This window comes from Homarus americanus, unplaced genomic scaffold, assembly GCF_018991925.1.
Source record: "Homarus americanus isolate GMGI-L3 unplaced genomic scaffold, GMGI_Hamer_2.0 scaffold19244, whole genome shotgun sequence".
Classification (NCBI taxonomy): domain Eukaryota; kingdom Metazoa; phylum Arthropoda; class Malacostraca; order Decapoda; family Nephropidae; genus Homarus; species Homarus americanus.
This window is the reverse complement of record NW_024742923.1, coordinates 416,239-432,660: the sequence shown is the minus strand read 5'-3', so window position 1 is coordinate 432,660 and position 16,422 is coordinate 416,239. Positions and strand designations below refer to the sequence as shown.

Here is a 16,422-nt window from a genome sequence, read left to right as displayed (position 1 = left end):
CTTTAAGGGATTCACTCTTAAATGGTGTGCAGAGACATGAACGTATTCTGTAACACCTAACTACGACATATTAATCTCTGTTGCTGTACTGGTATGGATGGCTCGGTGGCTACAGGTGCTTCATCTGTAACTGATAAATCCTGGGTTCGACTTAATTTTTTTTTTCAACAGTTTCAGTTTTGTTAGGGAATGAAAATCGAGATTGATTTTGCATTTTGAAACTTATCATACAACTCTCTCTCTCTCTCTCTCTCTCTCTCTCTCTCTCTCTCTCTCGACTTAACACAGTCATGTTAGTTCCCTCAAGTAGACATTAGTCAATTGATATCAATCCAAGTCGTCACTCTAGTTCCAGCTCGTAAACAAGATACACAAACATGATTGGTCAGTCACCATAAGTGGTCGGTGGGGTTGACTACTATACATGTGACGAATGACAAAAAAATATCACTACATATTTTGGGTGGGCAAATCGGCGTGAAATATCTCCCGTCGTAAAAATATGCTACAGTCCCATCACCAGTAAAGCGTACATGTGTCTGTGTGTGTGTGTGTGTGTGTGTGTTATGTGAAAGAGAGGGAAGGGAAGGGGAAGTAGGTAATGCCAGTGACTGTTATTGAGAATTTATATAGTTTCAAGAATTCAAACAACGCCAGTGATTGTAAGTAAGAATTTATTACATCAATGAAAGAAATTACCACAAGCTCGATCACTTCTTCCATCTGGCAACTTTATCACAAGCAGTGGCAGTCAGAGCAAAGTAGCAACTGAGTGGCTACCGTGAGGCACGTCAAGCACACATCAATCACACAGGAATGACACATCAATCACAAGGAGGCCAGTTAGAGCTTTCAAAGTGTCACGGAAAAAACTCAAGTAACGCCAAACACGAAGGAAGATGATGAGGGTGTGTTGATGATCCTGAAATACTGTATAATGTCAGGTAACTCCAGGTATGTGACACTCCCTCTTTCTCTCCTATCTATCTATCTATTCATCTATCCATCTATCTATCTATCTATCCATCTATCTATCTATCTATCCATCCATCCATCTTTCCACCTATCCATTCATCCATCTATCTATCTCAGTTTATTACACAATATTGAAGTTTTGTTGATGGAGAGCTCAAGATAACAGTCGTTTCTATTTTTCCAGTTATGCTTTATTTCAGCTGAATTCCCAACAACTTAGATGAAAGTTCTGGTTAAAAGTTTCAATGCTCTACCTGAAGAAGTTTCACCGTCTTGGGTGAAACTTTAAAGTATCGTAACTTGTCCTGGGGAAACCGCAAGATGACCACCTGAACGCCTCACCCTGCTCCTCCTGCGGCACCCTCAGCAAAAAAAAAAAGATCGGCTCTAACGGGACTTCTACTGGTGCAAATATCTATGTGAGGCTCCTAGGGTGAGTCTGCCTCGTGTTGTATAATGGAGTCCCTTTTCCTTACCATTTTCTATGAGTGGGAGGGAGTAAATTTCCCGGAAGCAGCTGAACAAATTACACACACAAACACGCGTAAGTGTGTGAGACGACGACGCATGCGCAGAGGCAGAGATGAGCCACTGGTTTACTTTCTGAAAGTCGGCTGGCAGGACCTCAGTCAAATAGTAACTTGCGCACCGAACACACACACACACAGTCACTCGTGATCATCAGTGTTCGTATATTGTGTTCACGTTCCGTCACCTGTCTTCATCATCATGGTAAGTGTCAAGATGTGTTCAGTGTTTGTTTTTAACTTATAAGAGAAGAAATTTTTAAAGAGTCTACCTGAAGATTCTTCCCACCGAGCTTATCTCACCTGTTGATTAACCACCCTAACGCTACCTGGGGTGTTGGATGTTGGGTTACGTTACGTTAGAATATTCTATGTTGTATTAGGTTTGGTCGGGTTAGGTTAGGTGACATTAGATTGCGTTAGGTCAGGTTAGGTTAGTGTTGGGCTAAGCTAGATTAGCATTAGATTACGTTAAGTTATATTATATTGCGTTAGTGTTAGGTTAAATTAGACCATGGCGACTCGTGAACCAGTAAGAGAGGGTCATCAGAGGAGATTTTTATTCTTAGTAATAATACTGAAGTTCGCTGGATGGAAACTGTGTGTGTGTGTGTGTGCGTGTGTGTGTGTGTGTGTTAATACTACATCCTACTAACCACCATTGCAATCTCTTATCTCAAAGACCACGATTCATAACCCCAGAAAATCTTATCTTAACAAAGCAACCAATCACTAAATAACATAAATTCTTGTACCGTATTTAAGCTGTTTCACTAACAGGAAATAGTACATAACCATTCCTTTCGCCACCCGCACCTCCCTACCAAAATTCTAGCTCTTTATCTTCAAAACTGTGTTAATGCGTAAGGAAAACACACACACACACACACACACACACACACACACACACACACACACACACACATAGGGTCAGGTATGGACTAAGCGTTGAATTTCACTGCCAGATAACTGAACTTTTTTTTCTGCGCGGTCATTGTCGGGCTGGTACAGTAAAGACACTCATGATGATTATTACTCACTCACTCACTCGTTGGTGTCACTGCCAGAGGGAGGGAGGAAGATTACTACGGTATATGTGAGCATTTATTCACATTGTGCGTGGTTTGGGGAAGCAATTTGAAGCAACTACGATGATGGGAAGAACTTACCGCTGCGTTGAATTGACGACTTCCTGGTAACCGAAACCACGGCGTTGATGACTTAGTGTTGCGTTGAAATCACTGGCAGTTACCTAGAGCCTTGTTGATGACACTTCCAGTCACCTAGAACCCCGTTGATGTCAATACCAGTCACCTAGAGCCTTGTTGATGTCACTGGCAGTTCATCAACGCCACAACAGGTGAGTATCCAATGGCCAATCTGTTCAAAGAAATATCGTCTTTTTAATCCAGGATATTATTTAAGTTGTTGAAGGTTATATAAAACACCGCCCTAGGATTAAATACCCGGTTTAAATTTACCCCTTGAATAAAACTACGGTGGAGTCTCAGTGTTATATCGACGCCATATTGCTTGATTACTTTGTTTATGTGGGTTATAAGAGGTCATCTGTGTGTGTGTGTGTGTGTGTGTGTGTAAAGAAGAGGACGTCTATATTGCTCTTATACGGTAAAAAATGCTATGTCAATTTTAACCCGTAAACTGATAATGAGGACACACACACACACACACACACACAACCCCTGTATGTGACTCTTTAATACACAAAAAATGTCTTCGAATCCAGTTGTTGGTTGAAAATTAACAAACTGGGGCACATCGAGGGGGTGAGGAGGAGGTACTGGGGTAGGGAGGGGTGTGAGGGGGATTAGTCACGACCTTAATACCCGGAACTAACTACTGTAAGTCTGTAGGGCATGACCGTGTACAACTGATGTTTATTTGCATGACTAGGCGGCGTGCATAGGGCGGTGAAAGCCACACTCGGGGCGGGAGGGCGGGCTGGCAAGTTCAACAAGCAGTGACTATCATCTGAATCTGTAAACTTTATAGGGAGTTCATGAGATTTTTTAACATGTTGATATTATATATTACTCTACTTGATCATCAAATATCTTTAAATTCATAATATCCATGTAAGTTACTGTACATACTAGTCATCAACAGCTAATAATAATAGAGATATAACTTCCTGATTCCTTCTATGATTATGTTGCATCTCAAAGTCACATACCACGATTGTTTGACCAAGTTACAACTACGTCAAACAGTTCTCCACTTACTGTACGTGACTGAACACTTGGCGGTGACGAAAAGTGTACAATATATACGGTTAATGTTCTGAATTATGATGATCACTCAGTTCTCTCTCTCTCTCTCTCTCTCTCTCTCTCTCTCTCGTGGTGTGAGAGGAAGAGGCGTTGAAATATAGTATCGCAGGAGGAGTAAGAGGAGAAGGGGAGGGGTAGGAGAAGAGAAGGAGTAAGAAAGGAAAAGGAAGACAGAAAGATGAGGAGCAGGATAGGAGAAATAAGAAAGGAAACGAGGAAGAAGAAGCGGAGGAAGCAATAAGCAGGGGAGAGCTGACAACCAGGTGAGCATGAAGCACCTAGAGGCCTCAGGGAGCGTGACTCTCCTAACAGTGTTGTTATTCCTGTCCGCCGCTTTCTATTCCCCTACAGCGCCTTCTTTCTTCCTTGTTTTCTTATTTTTCCTGTTTTCTTCTCTTACCCTTTCTCTTTTAATCTTCTTCTTCCTCATTCTCCTCCTCCCTCTCCTCCTCCTCCTCCTCCTCCTTCTCCTCCCTACTACTGCTCCTCCTCCTCCTCCTGTTACTTCATCGCCGCCATTATTTCTGCTACTTCTCACGCACCTGTCATTAATCTGTCATTTTAATATCTATCTGTCTGTCTACCTACTATCGACCACCAACCTACACGAGCTTTCACCCACGCACATACACTCACACACGCACCCCATCCCTCACACATATACACGCACACGCACCCCCCCCACAATACACACAGCCCAAAAACGACAATATACTGACAAATGGAAAGTTTTTTGGTCAGAGGTAAAAGTGAAAAAGAAATTAATGCTTGATGAACTCTCCACTGAGGTATGCTTGGTGTGAGAACTCCAACGCCCTCGAGTGAACACCGCATAACCAGAACGCTCTGGAGTGAACCTAATACCACTGAAACATTACCACGAGTGAAAACGAAAACTGAAACTTTGAGATACTGTTTTGAATTTTTTTTTTTAGATTTATTTTTAATGTAATCTACTGAAAATGGGTTCTTAGTAGCTCTTGTAGTCTTGAGTAAATTTTAAAATACTAATTGTACTCAGCTAAATGTCCTGAGTATAAAGTGTTTTATTAACCCACAGAGTACTACCACAGTCCATCCTTACAACAGAGTACAAAGAGTCTTAGTAACCCACGGAGTACCACTTAGCCCCAGACGTCATCATCAACCTGTCAAGTCCCTCACATAACAAGACATTAACTCAAGTCCCTCATAAAACATGACATTAACTCAAGTCCCTCACATAACAAGACATTAACTCAAGTCCCTCATAAAACAAGACATTAACTCAAGTCCCTCACATAATAAGACATTAACTCAAGTCCCTCATAAAACAAGATATTAACTCAAGTCCCTCACATAACAAGACATTAACTCAAGTCCCTCATAAAACAAGACATTAACTCAAGTCCCTCACATAACAAGACATTAACTCAAGTCCCTCATAAAACAAGACATTAACTCAAGTCCCTCATAAACAAGACATTAACTCAAGTCCCTCACATAACAAGACATGAACTCAAGTCCCTCATAAACAAGACATTAACTCAAGACATTAACTCAAGTCCCTCATAAAACAAGACATTAACTCAAGTCCCCAAAACAAGTAACAAGACATTAACTCAAGTCCCTCATAACAAGACATTAACCCAAGTCCTCAAGTCCCTCATAACAAGACATTAATCTGTCCCCATAAACAAGACATTAATTCAAGTCCCATAAAACAAGACATTAACTCTCAAGTCTCATAAAACAAGACATTAACTCAAGTCCCTCATAACAAGACATTAACTCAAGTCCCTCATAAAACAAGACATTAATTCAAGTCCCCATAAAACAAGACATTAACTCAAGTCCCTCACATAACAAGACATTAACTCAAGTCCCTCAAACAAGATATTAACTAAGTCCTCACATAACAAGACATTAACTCAAGTCCCTCACATAACAAGCCAACTCAAGTCCCTCATAAAACAAGATATTAACTCAAGTCCCTCACATAACAAGACATTAACTCAAGTCCCTCATAAAACAAGACATTAACTCAAGTCCCTCATAAAACAAGACATTAACTCAAGTCCCTCACATAACAAGACATTAACTCAAGTCCCTCATAAAACAAGACATTAACTCAAGTCCCTCACAAAACAAGACATTAACTCAAGTCCCTCATAAAACAAGATATTAACTCAAGTCCCTCACATAACAAGACATTAACTCAAGTCCCTCATAAAACAAGACATTAACTCAAGTCCCTCATAAAACAAGACATTAACTCCAAGTCCCTCATAAAACAAGACATTAACTCAAGTCCCTCATAAAACAAGACATTAACTCAAGTCCCTCACATAACAAGACATTAACTCAAGTCCCTCATAAAACATGACATTAACTCAAGTCCCTCACATAACAAGACATTAACTCAAGTCCCTCATAAAACAAGACATTAACTCAAGTCCCTCACATAATAAGACATTAACTCAAGTCCCTCATAAAACAAGATATTAACTCAAGTCCCTCACATAACAAGACATTAACTCAAGTCCCTCATAAAACAAGACATTAACTCAAGTCCCTCACATAACAAGACATTAACTCAAGTCCCTCATAAAACAAGACATTAACTCAAGTCCCTCATAAAACAGCTTCTATTTAATAATAATCTTGAGCGGCTGAGTTTATTTGTTTTTGTCAGTAGTTGTTATATCGGAAGAACAACAATAACAAGAACAAGAAAAACTAAATGAAGAAGAACAAGGAGAATAAGAACTAAAGAGGCAGAAGAAAAGCAAGAACATGAACAAGAAGAGAAACTAAATAAAGAAGAAGAAACAAGGAAGAAGAAACTAGTGGCCAAAGCGATATATCAGCCTCGAGTGTAGAAGAAGTAGCAGACGTCAAGAGAAAGTAGCCAAGAGGACCCTTAGTCACCCTTACTCAGCCCTACTCACCCTTACTCATTCACGCCTCAACTTCTCTCTACTCACCTTACTTCAAGCTATTCACCCTACTCTCTCTCTCTCTCTCTCTCTTGGTTATCGGGGCGAGTCATATAGGCCGTGAGGGGAAGAAGGGAAGGAGGTGTAATACTGTTGTTAGTCGACCCACCCACACTAAGTAGGGCACTAGTACACGATTGTTTCTCTCTCTCTCTCTCTCTCTCTCTTTCCCATCCACCCCCCTTCTTTCATTCATTCACCTTCCCTCCACTCCTTCGTTCTTTCTTTCTTTCAGGTCCTCCTCACTCACTCACTTACTCTCTTACTACCTCCTTCCCTCCCTCCCTCCCTCCCCCATTCCCTCCCTCACTCCCCCATTCCCTCCCTCACTCCCCCATTTCTTCCTCACTTCCTCCCTCACTCTCTCAGATAGACTCGATTTATCTAATTTAATAACTATCATACAACACAGGTGAGATAAGTGAAGTTAGTTAGGTGTTACTCTGACACCTGTAGAGTCTTCAGTCTCCAACAAGGCTAATTAGGCACAGGTAAACTCATTTCCTCTTTACTAACGACCCTTTATGTGAGGTAAATAATCTTAAGTAAAGTTATTATGTTCTGTTTCGTTACCTGTCAATCCTCCTGCGTAATTAAACTCAGCTAGACTCATCTATCGAAAAATTATGCTCAATTAGGCTCAAGTTGACTCAAATGGAATAATTACTCTCCATTATATTAGGCTTAATGAGACTCAATTAGGGTCATTAGGTTATCTACGGTGTCCTGAGTACCCCAGAAGCCACTAGGGGAGGAAGGGGTGAGGGGAGAGGGGCTGGGGAGGGAGGGGAGAGGGGCTGGGGAGGGAGGGAGGGGCTGGAGGAAGGGAGAGGGAGAGGGGCTGGGGAGGGAGAGGAGGAGAGGGCTTTGGGAGGAGAGGGAGAGGGGCTGGGGAGGGAGAGGAGAGGGGCGGGGGAGGGAGGAGAGAGGAGGGGGGAGGAGAGAGAGAGAGAGAGGGAGGGGGCGGGCAGAGGGGTCGAGGGAGCGGGGGAAATGTGTGAGGGTGTAAGGGGGACGGAGGGAGGGGGAGGGAGGTTATCAGCAACAGGTTAAGGTGAGTGGCCCCACCCAGCACACCTCAAAGGTATAGTCCAGTACACCGTTCAACACCTCTAGGCTCTGAGTGTCTTACGGTCTACCTACTCTCTCACATATTCTCTCCCATTCGCTCACTTCTGTAGCTTCTCTTGCTTCTTCTTCTCATTATTATCATATTCTTCATCTCCTCATCTTCATCATCATTAGTAGTATCTTCTTCTTCTTCTCATCGCCATCTTCCTCTCGTGATGACATAGCAGTTTACCGAGTCAGTGGAATGTGCCAGTGTAATGTTGATACACTGTACCTACACCAGCCAGTACAGTTACAAGGTCTACTCCATCTGCTGTATACCTGCGTTAGATAGCTCTATGACTGCCTGACTGACTGATTGGTTAGATGAGTCATTTACTGGATGGTTGATAGACTGGTAGACTGACTGACAAAGTAGTTGATTGGTTGGCTGGTAGACTGGTTGCTTGATTGATTTGGGGATCGTGCGCTTAACTGGTCTTTATTTAACGTATGTAATTAAGAGCCTTGGTGTGATTAATTTTTACGATCATTTCTATTTTGTGTTTTGACTGAATCACATTAATCAGGTGTTTAATTTACGCTTTTTTTTTAAGATTTTACACATCAGGTGGTCCGCCTAGCGTCTCTCTGGTAGGTTCATTGTACTCCCGCTAGATGCCATGATGTGTACGATAAATACTGAACCACCACCGCAATTTATGGCTCGAAATTCTATCATTTAAGAGATGATTTCAGTTGAGAGAAAGGGTTTGCGAAATGACGAACTGTCTAGAAAATATAGATTAGTTTTCTCTCGGCCGGAAATTGTATAGAGGTGAATAAATAAGTGATTATACATTAATGGGTATTCAAACGCTGTTTTTCAGGGGTTATGTTGCTGGAATTTTTATCAATAAGGAGCCTCTCTCTCTCTCTCTCTCTCTCTCTCTCTCTCTCTCTCTCTCTCTCTCTTTGCTTATCTAAATATCCGTTTATATCCAGTTAAGGCGTCAACAGAGCCGCAGCGTCATTATTTATCTTTCACACAGTCGATGTTTAAATATCACGATGACAAGCAACAGCTGAGAGAGGTAAACAGAGCCGTGACGTCACTGTTTAACTTCTCACCTGGACAGTGAAGCAGGTGGAAGGAATAGCTTGGGACTGATTGATGTATGTATTTAGACCACTATTAATACCACAACCACTACCCACCACAACCACCCCCTACCACAACCACTACCCACCACAACCACCCCCTACCACCCAACATAAACACTTTTCAAGGCGTTTTTCCTGGTACCGACTTTCCAGTTTCCCTTCACCACATCATCTTAAATCACCGCCTTAAGACCCGGATATAGGCTTGTGATTCTATATCTGTCTGTCTGTCTGTCTGTCTCTGTCTGTCTGTCTATCTATCTACCTCCACCTTTATCTATTTACTCTTAACATTCCATTCACACATGAACTGAAGTGAGAAAAAATACAAAAAAATTTTGAAAAATTAAAAGAAAATCACCGATCAGAAAATAACAATGAAATCTGACAATGATGACTCGTAACATGGAGGAAGGTAAACTGACACCTGTGATTAGTTGACGTAAAGTCGAGAATACCTTACTTACGGCACCATTAAGCGCTATGGCACTAATCAGCTTGAACTTTCTATATAGAGGGGAGATATTTGAGAGAGAGTTGAGAGAAAGTCGTCATCGTTCAATGGCATGACGAAAGTGAGAGTCGTCGCCGTTGACTTTTTTCCTGTGCGTGACTAAGGAAGGAGAAAGAGAGAGAGAGAGAGAGAGAGAGAGAGAGAGAGAGAGAGAGAGATTCAACATATACTTGGACCATTATTATATACATAAGCAGCATAGATATCGGCGTGGACAGCAACGTAAGTAAATTTGCTGATGACACGAAAATAGGGCATATAATTAAATCTGGCGAGGACTCCCCAAACTACAGGAAGATGTAAACTAATTTTTCGAATGGTCTGAAAAATGGCAGATGAAATTCAATGTGGACAAATGTAAAGTACTTAGTCTAGGAGATGTAAACAGAGAAACCAGATACCAAATAAACAAGGATGTTATAGAGAAAGCCGAATGTGAGAAAGATTTAGGAGTAATGATAAGTAGGAATCTTAAGCAAAGTAAACAATGTGTATTTTTCGAAACAAGGCTAATAAAGTACTTGGGTCCATACAAAGGAGTGTTAGTTACATGACTAGAGATGTCATCCTAAAACTATATCTGGCGCTTGTGAGACCTCACTTGGATTACGCAGTTCAATTCTGGTCACCGTATTACAGAATTGATTTAGAATCCCTACAAAGAATTCAGAGGAGAATGACAAGACTAATCCCGGGCATTAGGAACCTTGAGTACAGAGACAGGTTAAAGCAACTTAATTTGCACTCCCTCGACAGACGTAGTGTGAGGGGCGATATGATAGAGGTGTATAAATGGAAGTCAGGGCTAAAAAAAGGTGATATAACAAAGGTACTCAAACTATCCAACCGGGAGCGAACTCGTAACAATGGTCTTAAAATAGACAAATTTAGATTTAGGCACGAAATAGGTAAACACTCGTTTGGAAATAGAGTAGTGGATGAATGGAACAAGTTACCAAACATTATCAATAACTCGAATACGCTGGATAACTTCAAACATAGATTAGATGGATATATGAGCAATAGGGGTTGGGTGTAAATGGGACTGCCCAGTATGGCCCATTAGGCCCGCTGCAGTTTCCTCCATTCTTATGCAGTTATGGGTTAGGTTAGGTTTATGGTGTTTATTCATCATAATATAAAAGCTGGGGTGTCTAATCTGCACCTGCTCCACGTACCTGATAAACACAGGGAGGTGAGGACACAGGGAGGTGAGGACACAGGGAGGTGAGGACACAGGGAGGTGAGGACACAGGGAGGTGAGGACACAGGGAGGTGAGGACACAGGGAGGTGAGGACACAGGGAGGTGAGGGGAGGTGAGGACACAGGGAGGGGACATGGAGAGGACACAGGAGGTGAGGACACAGGGAGGTGAGGACACAGGGAGGTGAGGACACAGGGAGGTGAGGACACAGGGAGGTGAGGACACAGGGAGGTGAGGACACAGGGAGGTGAAGACACAGAAGTAGACAAGACTTCGCATCAGCAATAGGGGGAAAAATATTTGTTTAATGTTAAGAAATTATTATTATGTGAGAGTTGGGCAAGACACATAATCTGTTGACCTGACCTGACCTGACCTTAGGATAGGGATTAAGATTAGACGAAGAGAGGTCAGTAAACCCTCGACTTAGGACACCAACAATTTGTCCACTCGGCACTAACTACTAACAGCTATTGTATTTTCTGTGTGTGTGTGTGTGTGTGTGTGTGTGTGTGTGTGTGTGTGTGTGCAGTAGAAAGCGTCGAACTGTCTAACAAGATTTCCGGGATGACAGGAAGTTATTATTATTTTCTTCCTCTGGGGGGTCACACGTAACCTCTTTCCTTGGAGGTCAAAGTTCATTGGGTCAAATCTGAATCTGTCTGCTCGTTCGTTAGGTCTGTAAATCTTTCTACACCTCTCTCTCACACACACACACACACCACACACACTTAAAGTTGAAAAAACGCAGATATCTTCCAAAAGCATTAAACTAACGCTTCACTTCAGGGTTTCAAATGTGAGTACCTCGAAGCGTTTACGCAGTTGACCTAAAAAATATTACGGAAGTGGTCGGGATGGCAACGAGAGGGGGGGGGGCACCTCCAGGGGTTAGGTCCGTGAGTATGTGTGTTGGTATCAAAACAAAATCCAGATTAGATGCATAATATTCACAAAATACAATAAGTAATGATAACAATAAAAAGGGTAATAATAAGGGAATAAATAATAACAATAAAACAATAACAGAGTGTAATGATAGCAAGTTGAGATCATGAATGAAGAAACAAGAATTTTTTAAGCAGACATCAACGGAAAGTAAACAAAAACACTCCTGACATCTGGTGGCTCATTGTGAAGGTTACGTAGAGTCATCGCTCCTGCACTTCTCTGACTCCTGTAAATTTCTGTAAAAAAACCTACTTAGCTCGTACTCTCTCTCTCTCTCTCATGCCCTACTGACCTTGTATAAATAATATAACTGACCATATACATCCCCCCCCCCGCCAGCGTGTGACCTTGGTCCTGGTGGTGGCTCTGGCACTGTTGGCACCGGCCGAGTGCCAACGTACTAGGTCCAGACTGCAGCAGATGATGCAGGGCGTGTTTGATGGCATGGGAAGTATCGCCAGCAGGATCACCAATGGAATGACCAGGTTAGTGTCTTAAGATACCCAGCCAGGTGGCATTAGTTGAAGCCTCAGGCGAGTTACGTGGAGTTAGGCGAGTCCTCAGGTAAAGGAAAACAAATCGGGTGAGGTGAATTCAGAGGTAATTTTCCAGAAAGTGTGCGTGTGTGTGTATGTGTGATGTTCTTAAGAAGATAAATAAATTAAAGAAGACAAAATCCTCAGGCCGGATGAAATTTTCCTTGAGTTTTGAAAGAGTGTAAGGAACAGGTTAGCGGACCCCTCGTAAATTTATTTACAAATTCATTAGACGCGGGAGTTGTGCCAGACTTGTGGAAACAGGCAAATGTAGTACCCATATTCAAAAAGGGAGACAGAGCATCAGCGTCAAATTACCGGCCGATTAATTTGACGTCTGTAGTGGGGAAATTTCTTGAGTCAATTATAGCAAATAGCATCCGATCGCATTTAGAGAAAAACAAATTAATCTACGACTCTCAACATGGATTTACAAAGGGAAATTCTTGTCAAACAAATCTGCTGACTTTTTTACGAAAGTCTATGAGGTAGGAGGTAATGACGAAAATTACGATGTTATTTACTTAGACTTTAGCACAGCGTTTGACAGAGTACCGCACCAGAGACTTCTAAGAAAGCTTAAGCCTTATGGTATCGAGGGGAAAGTTTTAAATAGGATAAAATCATGGCTCACCGATAGAACACAGAGGGTCAGCGTAGATGGTGTTAAATCTGAGTGGGGCTGTGTAACTCGTGGGGTTCCCAGGGGTCAGTACTGGGCCCACTCTTGTTCATAATCTACATAAACGATCTGGATACTGGGATCAGCAGAGCCATAAGCAACCTTGCGGATGACACCAAAATAGGGCTGCAGATTAATTCAGGGCAGAATGCAAATGCACTACAGAAGGATTTAAATAAACTACTTGAGTGGTCAAAAAAGGGGCAAATGAAATTCAACACCATCAAGTGCATTGTACTTAATATTGGAAGAACAAATACTGTCAATGTATACAGCCTTAACAACATCATCCTAGAGAAGTAGACTTGTGAAAGAGATTTAGGGGTACTTGTAAGCCCGGACCCTCGGCCAAGAAAACAACGCTTTAATATTCAAAATAAGGCAAACAGAGTATTAGGTTTTATATCTAGAAGTGTAAGTACTAAGAGTGCGGAGGTCATATTGCAATTATATCTTGCGCTAGTCAGGCCGCAGCTCGATTATGCTGTTCAGTTCTGGTGCCCTTATTATACTGTAGAATGGATATCCATTCACTGGAGTCGGTGCAGCAAAGATTGACGAAAATGATTCCGGGACTTAGAAACCTTTCATATCAAGATAGATGAAAGAAACTAAACTTGCATTTCCTAGAAAGACGAAAAGTGCGGGATATATGATAGAAGTATTTAAGTGGGTGAAAGGAATCAATAAAGGAGATATAGATAATGTTCTTATAATATCCGAGCAGGATAGGACTCGTAGCAACGGATTTAAGTTGGATAAGTTTAGGTTTAGGAGGGAGATAGGAAGAAACTGGTTCACAAATAGGGTAGTAGACGAGTGGAACAAGCTTAGCAACATTGAAGTAAGTGCTGGGAACGCTGGGAAGTTTTAAAGGAGGCTAGATAGATTCATGGATGAAAGAGTGTGCCAGTAACTCTCGACAGGAGCTGACATGCACATGCCAACCGGCCTATTGCAGACTCCTTATGTTCTTGTGTGTGTGTGTACCTCACAGGGTGTGTGTACCTCACAGGGGTTCTCGGCCTCTCTGCCGCCACCGACTCACCTCTTCCTCCCTCTTCTCCGTGTACAGGACTCTGGGTACGGAGAACGCTGGTCGCGAGGTCCCTGTCCGCCAGCGTCAACACGTCGCCAAAGTCCCTGCCCGCCAGCTCGACGAGAACTCCTTGGCCGCTCCCAACGCCCCGCAGGAACAGCAACAGCAGGCGGCGGGCCGTCCAGCCGTCCGTCAGAATCGCAACCGCTTCTCCCTCCGACAGTTTATGGACGGAACTGTCTCCAGGCTGGTCAACTGGCTGCCAAGTCTTCGTCGACGATCTTCCAACCGCCACCGCACTGGTCGCGATGTCCAGGTAAGCCCTCTTCTACGTCGCTCCCTCTATGGTTCAGATACACACAGTGACGACAGTGACCTTATTCCCTCGACGGCCCCTGACGGCATTCCCTCGCGGGCGCCGACGATCCATGTAATTGTGAACCTGTACGGCGAGGGCCAGGTCGAGGAGTACCCCCAGGAGGCCTCAGGGACCCCTGATCATTCTCTCACTGTCACACGCTACGCTAATCACTCAATCAACGTGCAGCATTCTCCAAGTTTTGGCACCATGATGACTGATGACCTGGAGAATGTGACCATGTTGAATAATGATTCAGAGGAAGTGGCAGACACGACGACGACGACAACAGAGCCATCTGACACTGAATATGTGATGTACGCGTTTGGAGACGAGAACTCTCTACCCAATGGTACATTCCCAAGCGTCGAAGAATTCATCAACAATTTCGGTCCATCACATTGGTGGGGACAGAAGTTGTCACATCGTCCCCAAGAATCTTACGATACTCCCACTGTTGATAAAGATAACTCCACTGGCAATGATAATTTTGACTTGTTCACTTCCCACTCTGTAAATTATCAAATTCCAGTAATTAGCAACTCCCCTAAGGTTGTGACCTCTAGAGAACTAAGCTCTGAGATCACGGGCTACAAACATGGTTTTCTAAAGGGATATGATAGTGGTTTTGTCGACGGCACCACCAGAGCTAGTTTAGAGAGATATCAATATGGTAATGGGAGCTCTAACAATAACAAAGGGGGTCCTGATAACCGCCACAGTGTTAATACTAACGCCAGGTGGAGCCCAGGCACTAACACCAGGGGGCAGGTCGGTAGTGTGAATGGACAGGGGAGTCAAAATACTAACCAGCTTCAGGTGAGGGGCGGGGCTGCTGGGTGTGGCGTCAGCTGCTTGTGGGGCGATCTAATGAACATTCTTGATCATTACAGCACGAGTGAGAGCACTGAGAACAGCAGGGCCAAGGCCTCAGCAGGGTCGGTGGGGCATGCGGTGCTGTCTGAGCGGGTGCAACAGTCCTCGCCCAACACCCAACACGATACCTACCCCGGCAACAGCTTCCCTCCTAATAATAATGTATATACGCACTCACTAACTAACCGTGTACATCGCCCCGGCATAAACAACATTAACACTGCCTTCGGTCGACGACCTCCTCAGTACCAACATAACTTCCACCCCTTAAATTCGGGCGTCACATCTCAACCCAGAGTTAACAGGCGACCTCCCTCACCCTCCTGGGATCAGACAGACGACCAGGAGGTCTTACCTCCCGGTCCTCCCTACTCTTCCTCTCCTGCCATATTTCGCCCTGACTACGACCAGAATAGGGCTGCGGGTCGGGTAGTGAGCTGGGTGGCGGGGCAGGACCAGGGGGTGGGGAGACTCTCTAACTTCCATAACGGTGGTCTGAGGAGGCGCTGGGATGGTTGATACACATGTTATAAATTTACCTCCACTTTCAATACCACTCTCCGAGGCAGCCATACTACACACCCTCCTCACACACACCTAGTGGCACCTCTGGGTGTTCGAGTAGTTACCCATGGCAACTGAACACCGTGACCTGGTACCTTACCTACTCCCTATACCACTGTCCACAAACTACTTGCATGTGTGACCCTCTCCATGACACATCCCTGATCTTCAATGCACTCTTCTGACCTCCTGTAGCAACACACCATAAGAAACGTTAAGATCAGTCATGCAGCCTCACTCCAACACACACTTACCACCGTCCATACTCTGCCTTGCCCTCACACCACACACCAAACGCTGAGACACTCTTATCTTCAGACCAGTTATTTCCACTCTCAGTAACTAAACCGTAATATGTGAAACTGGAGAAGATGTGTAAGTCATACTTGGGTGCCTAATGTCGTCCAGTTTGTCACTCCCGACCATAGTGCATCACCCGTCCTCACGTAAGTCTTTCGTGTGTCGCCGCCCGGTGCATGGCTCCCGCTTTAGCTGTAAATAGCAAAGCGACCCTCTGTATAAAGGCATGTTTTGTTATACTCTAATCTTATAAGGACTGAATTACCAGTAGAGAGAGAGAGAGAGAGAGATTTTAAAGTTACTCTACCTTTAAGTACGGAACATATTGGCCAACTCGAAATTAATTAGATTAATAAATATATATCGGCATTAATAGTCCCCATGTTGAAGGCCTCCCTGGCGGAGACCACCA

The 16,422-nt window shown here is 43.4% G+C and overlaps 1 protein-coding gene across 1 annotated transcript; it reads left to right on the top strand.

Annotated features, from left to right (window-relative positions):
• Positions 1 to 1,593: 1,593 nt before the first annotated feature.
• LOC121877089 lies at positions 1,594 to 15,665 on the top strand. The gene is made up of 3 exons (XM_042382731.1): positions 1,594 to 1,707; positions 11,995 to 12,140; positions 13,949 to 15,665. Exons 1-3 carry the CDS (start codon positions 1,705 to 1,707, stop codon positions 15,663 to 15,665), a joined length of 1,866 nt encoding a protein of 621 aa, XP_042238665.1. The 5' UTR covers positions 1,594 to 1,704.
• Positions 15,666 to 16,422: the final 757 nt, after the last annotated feature.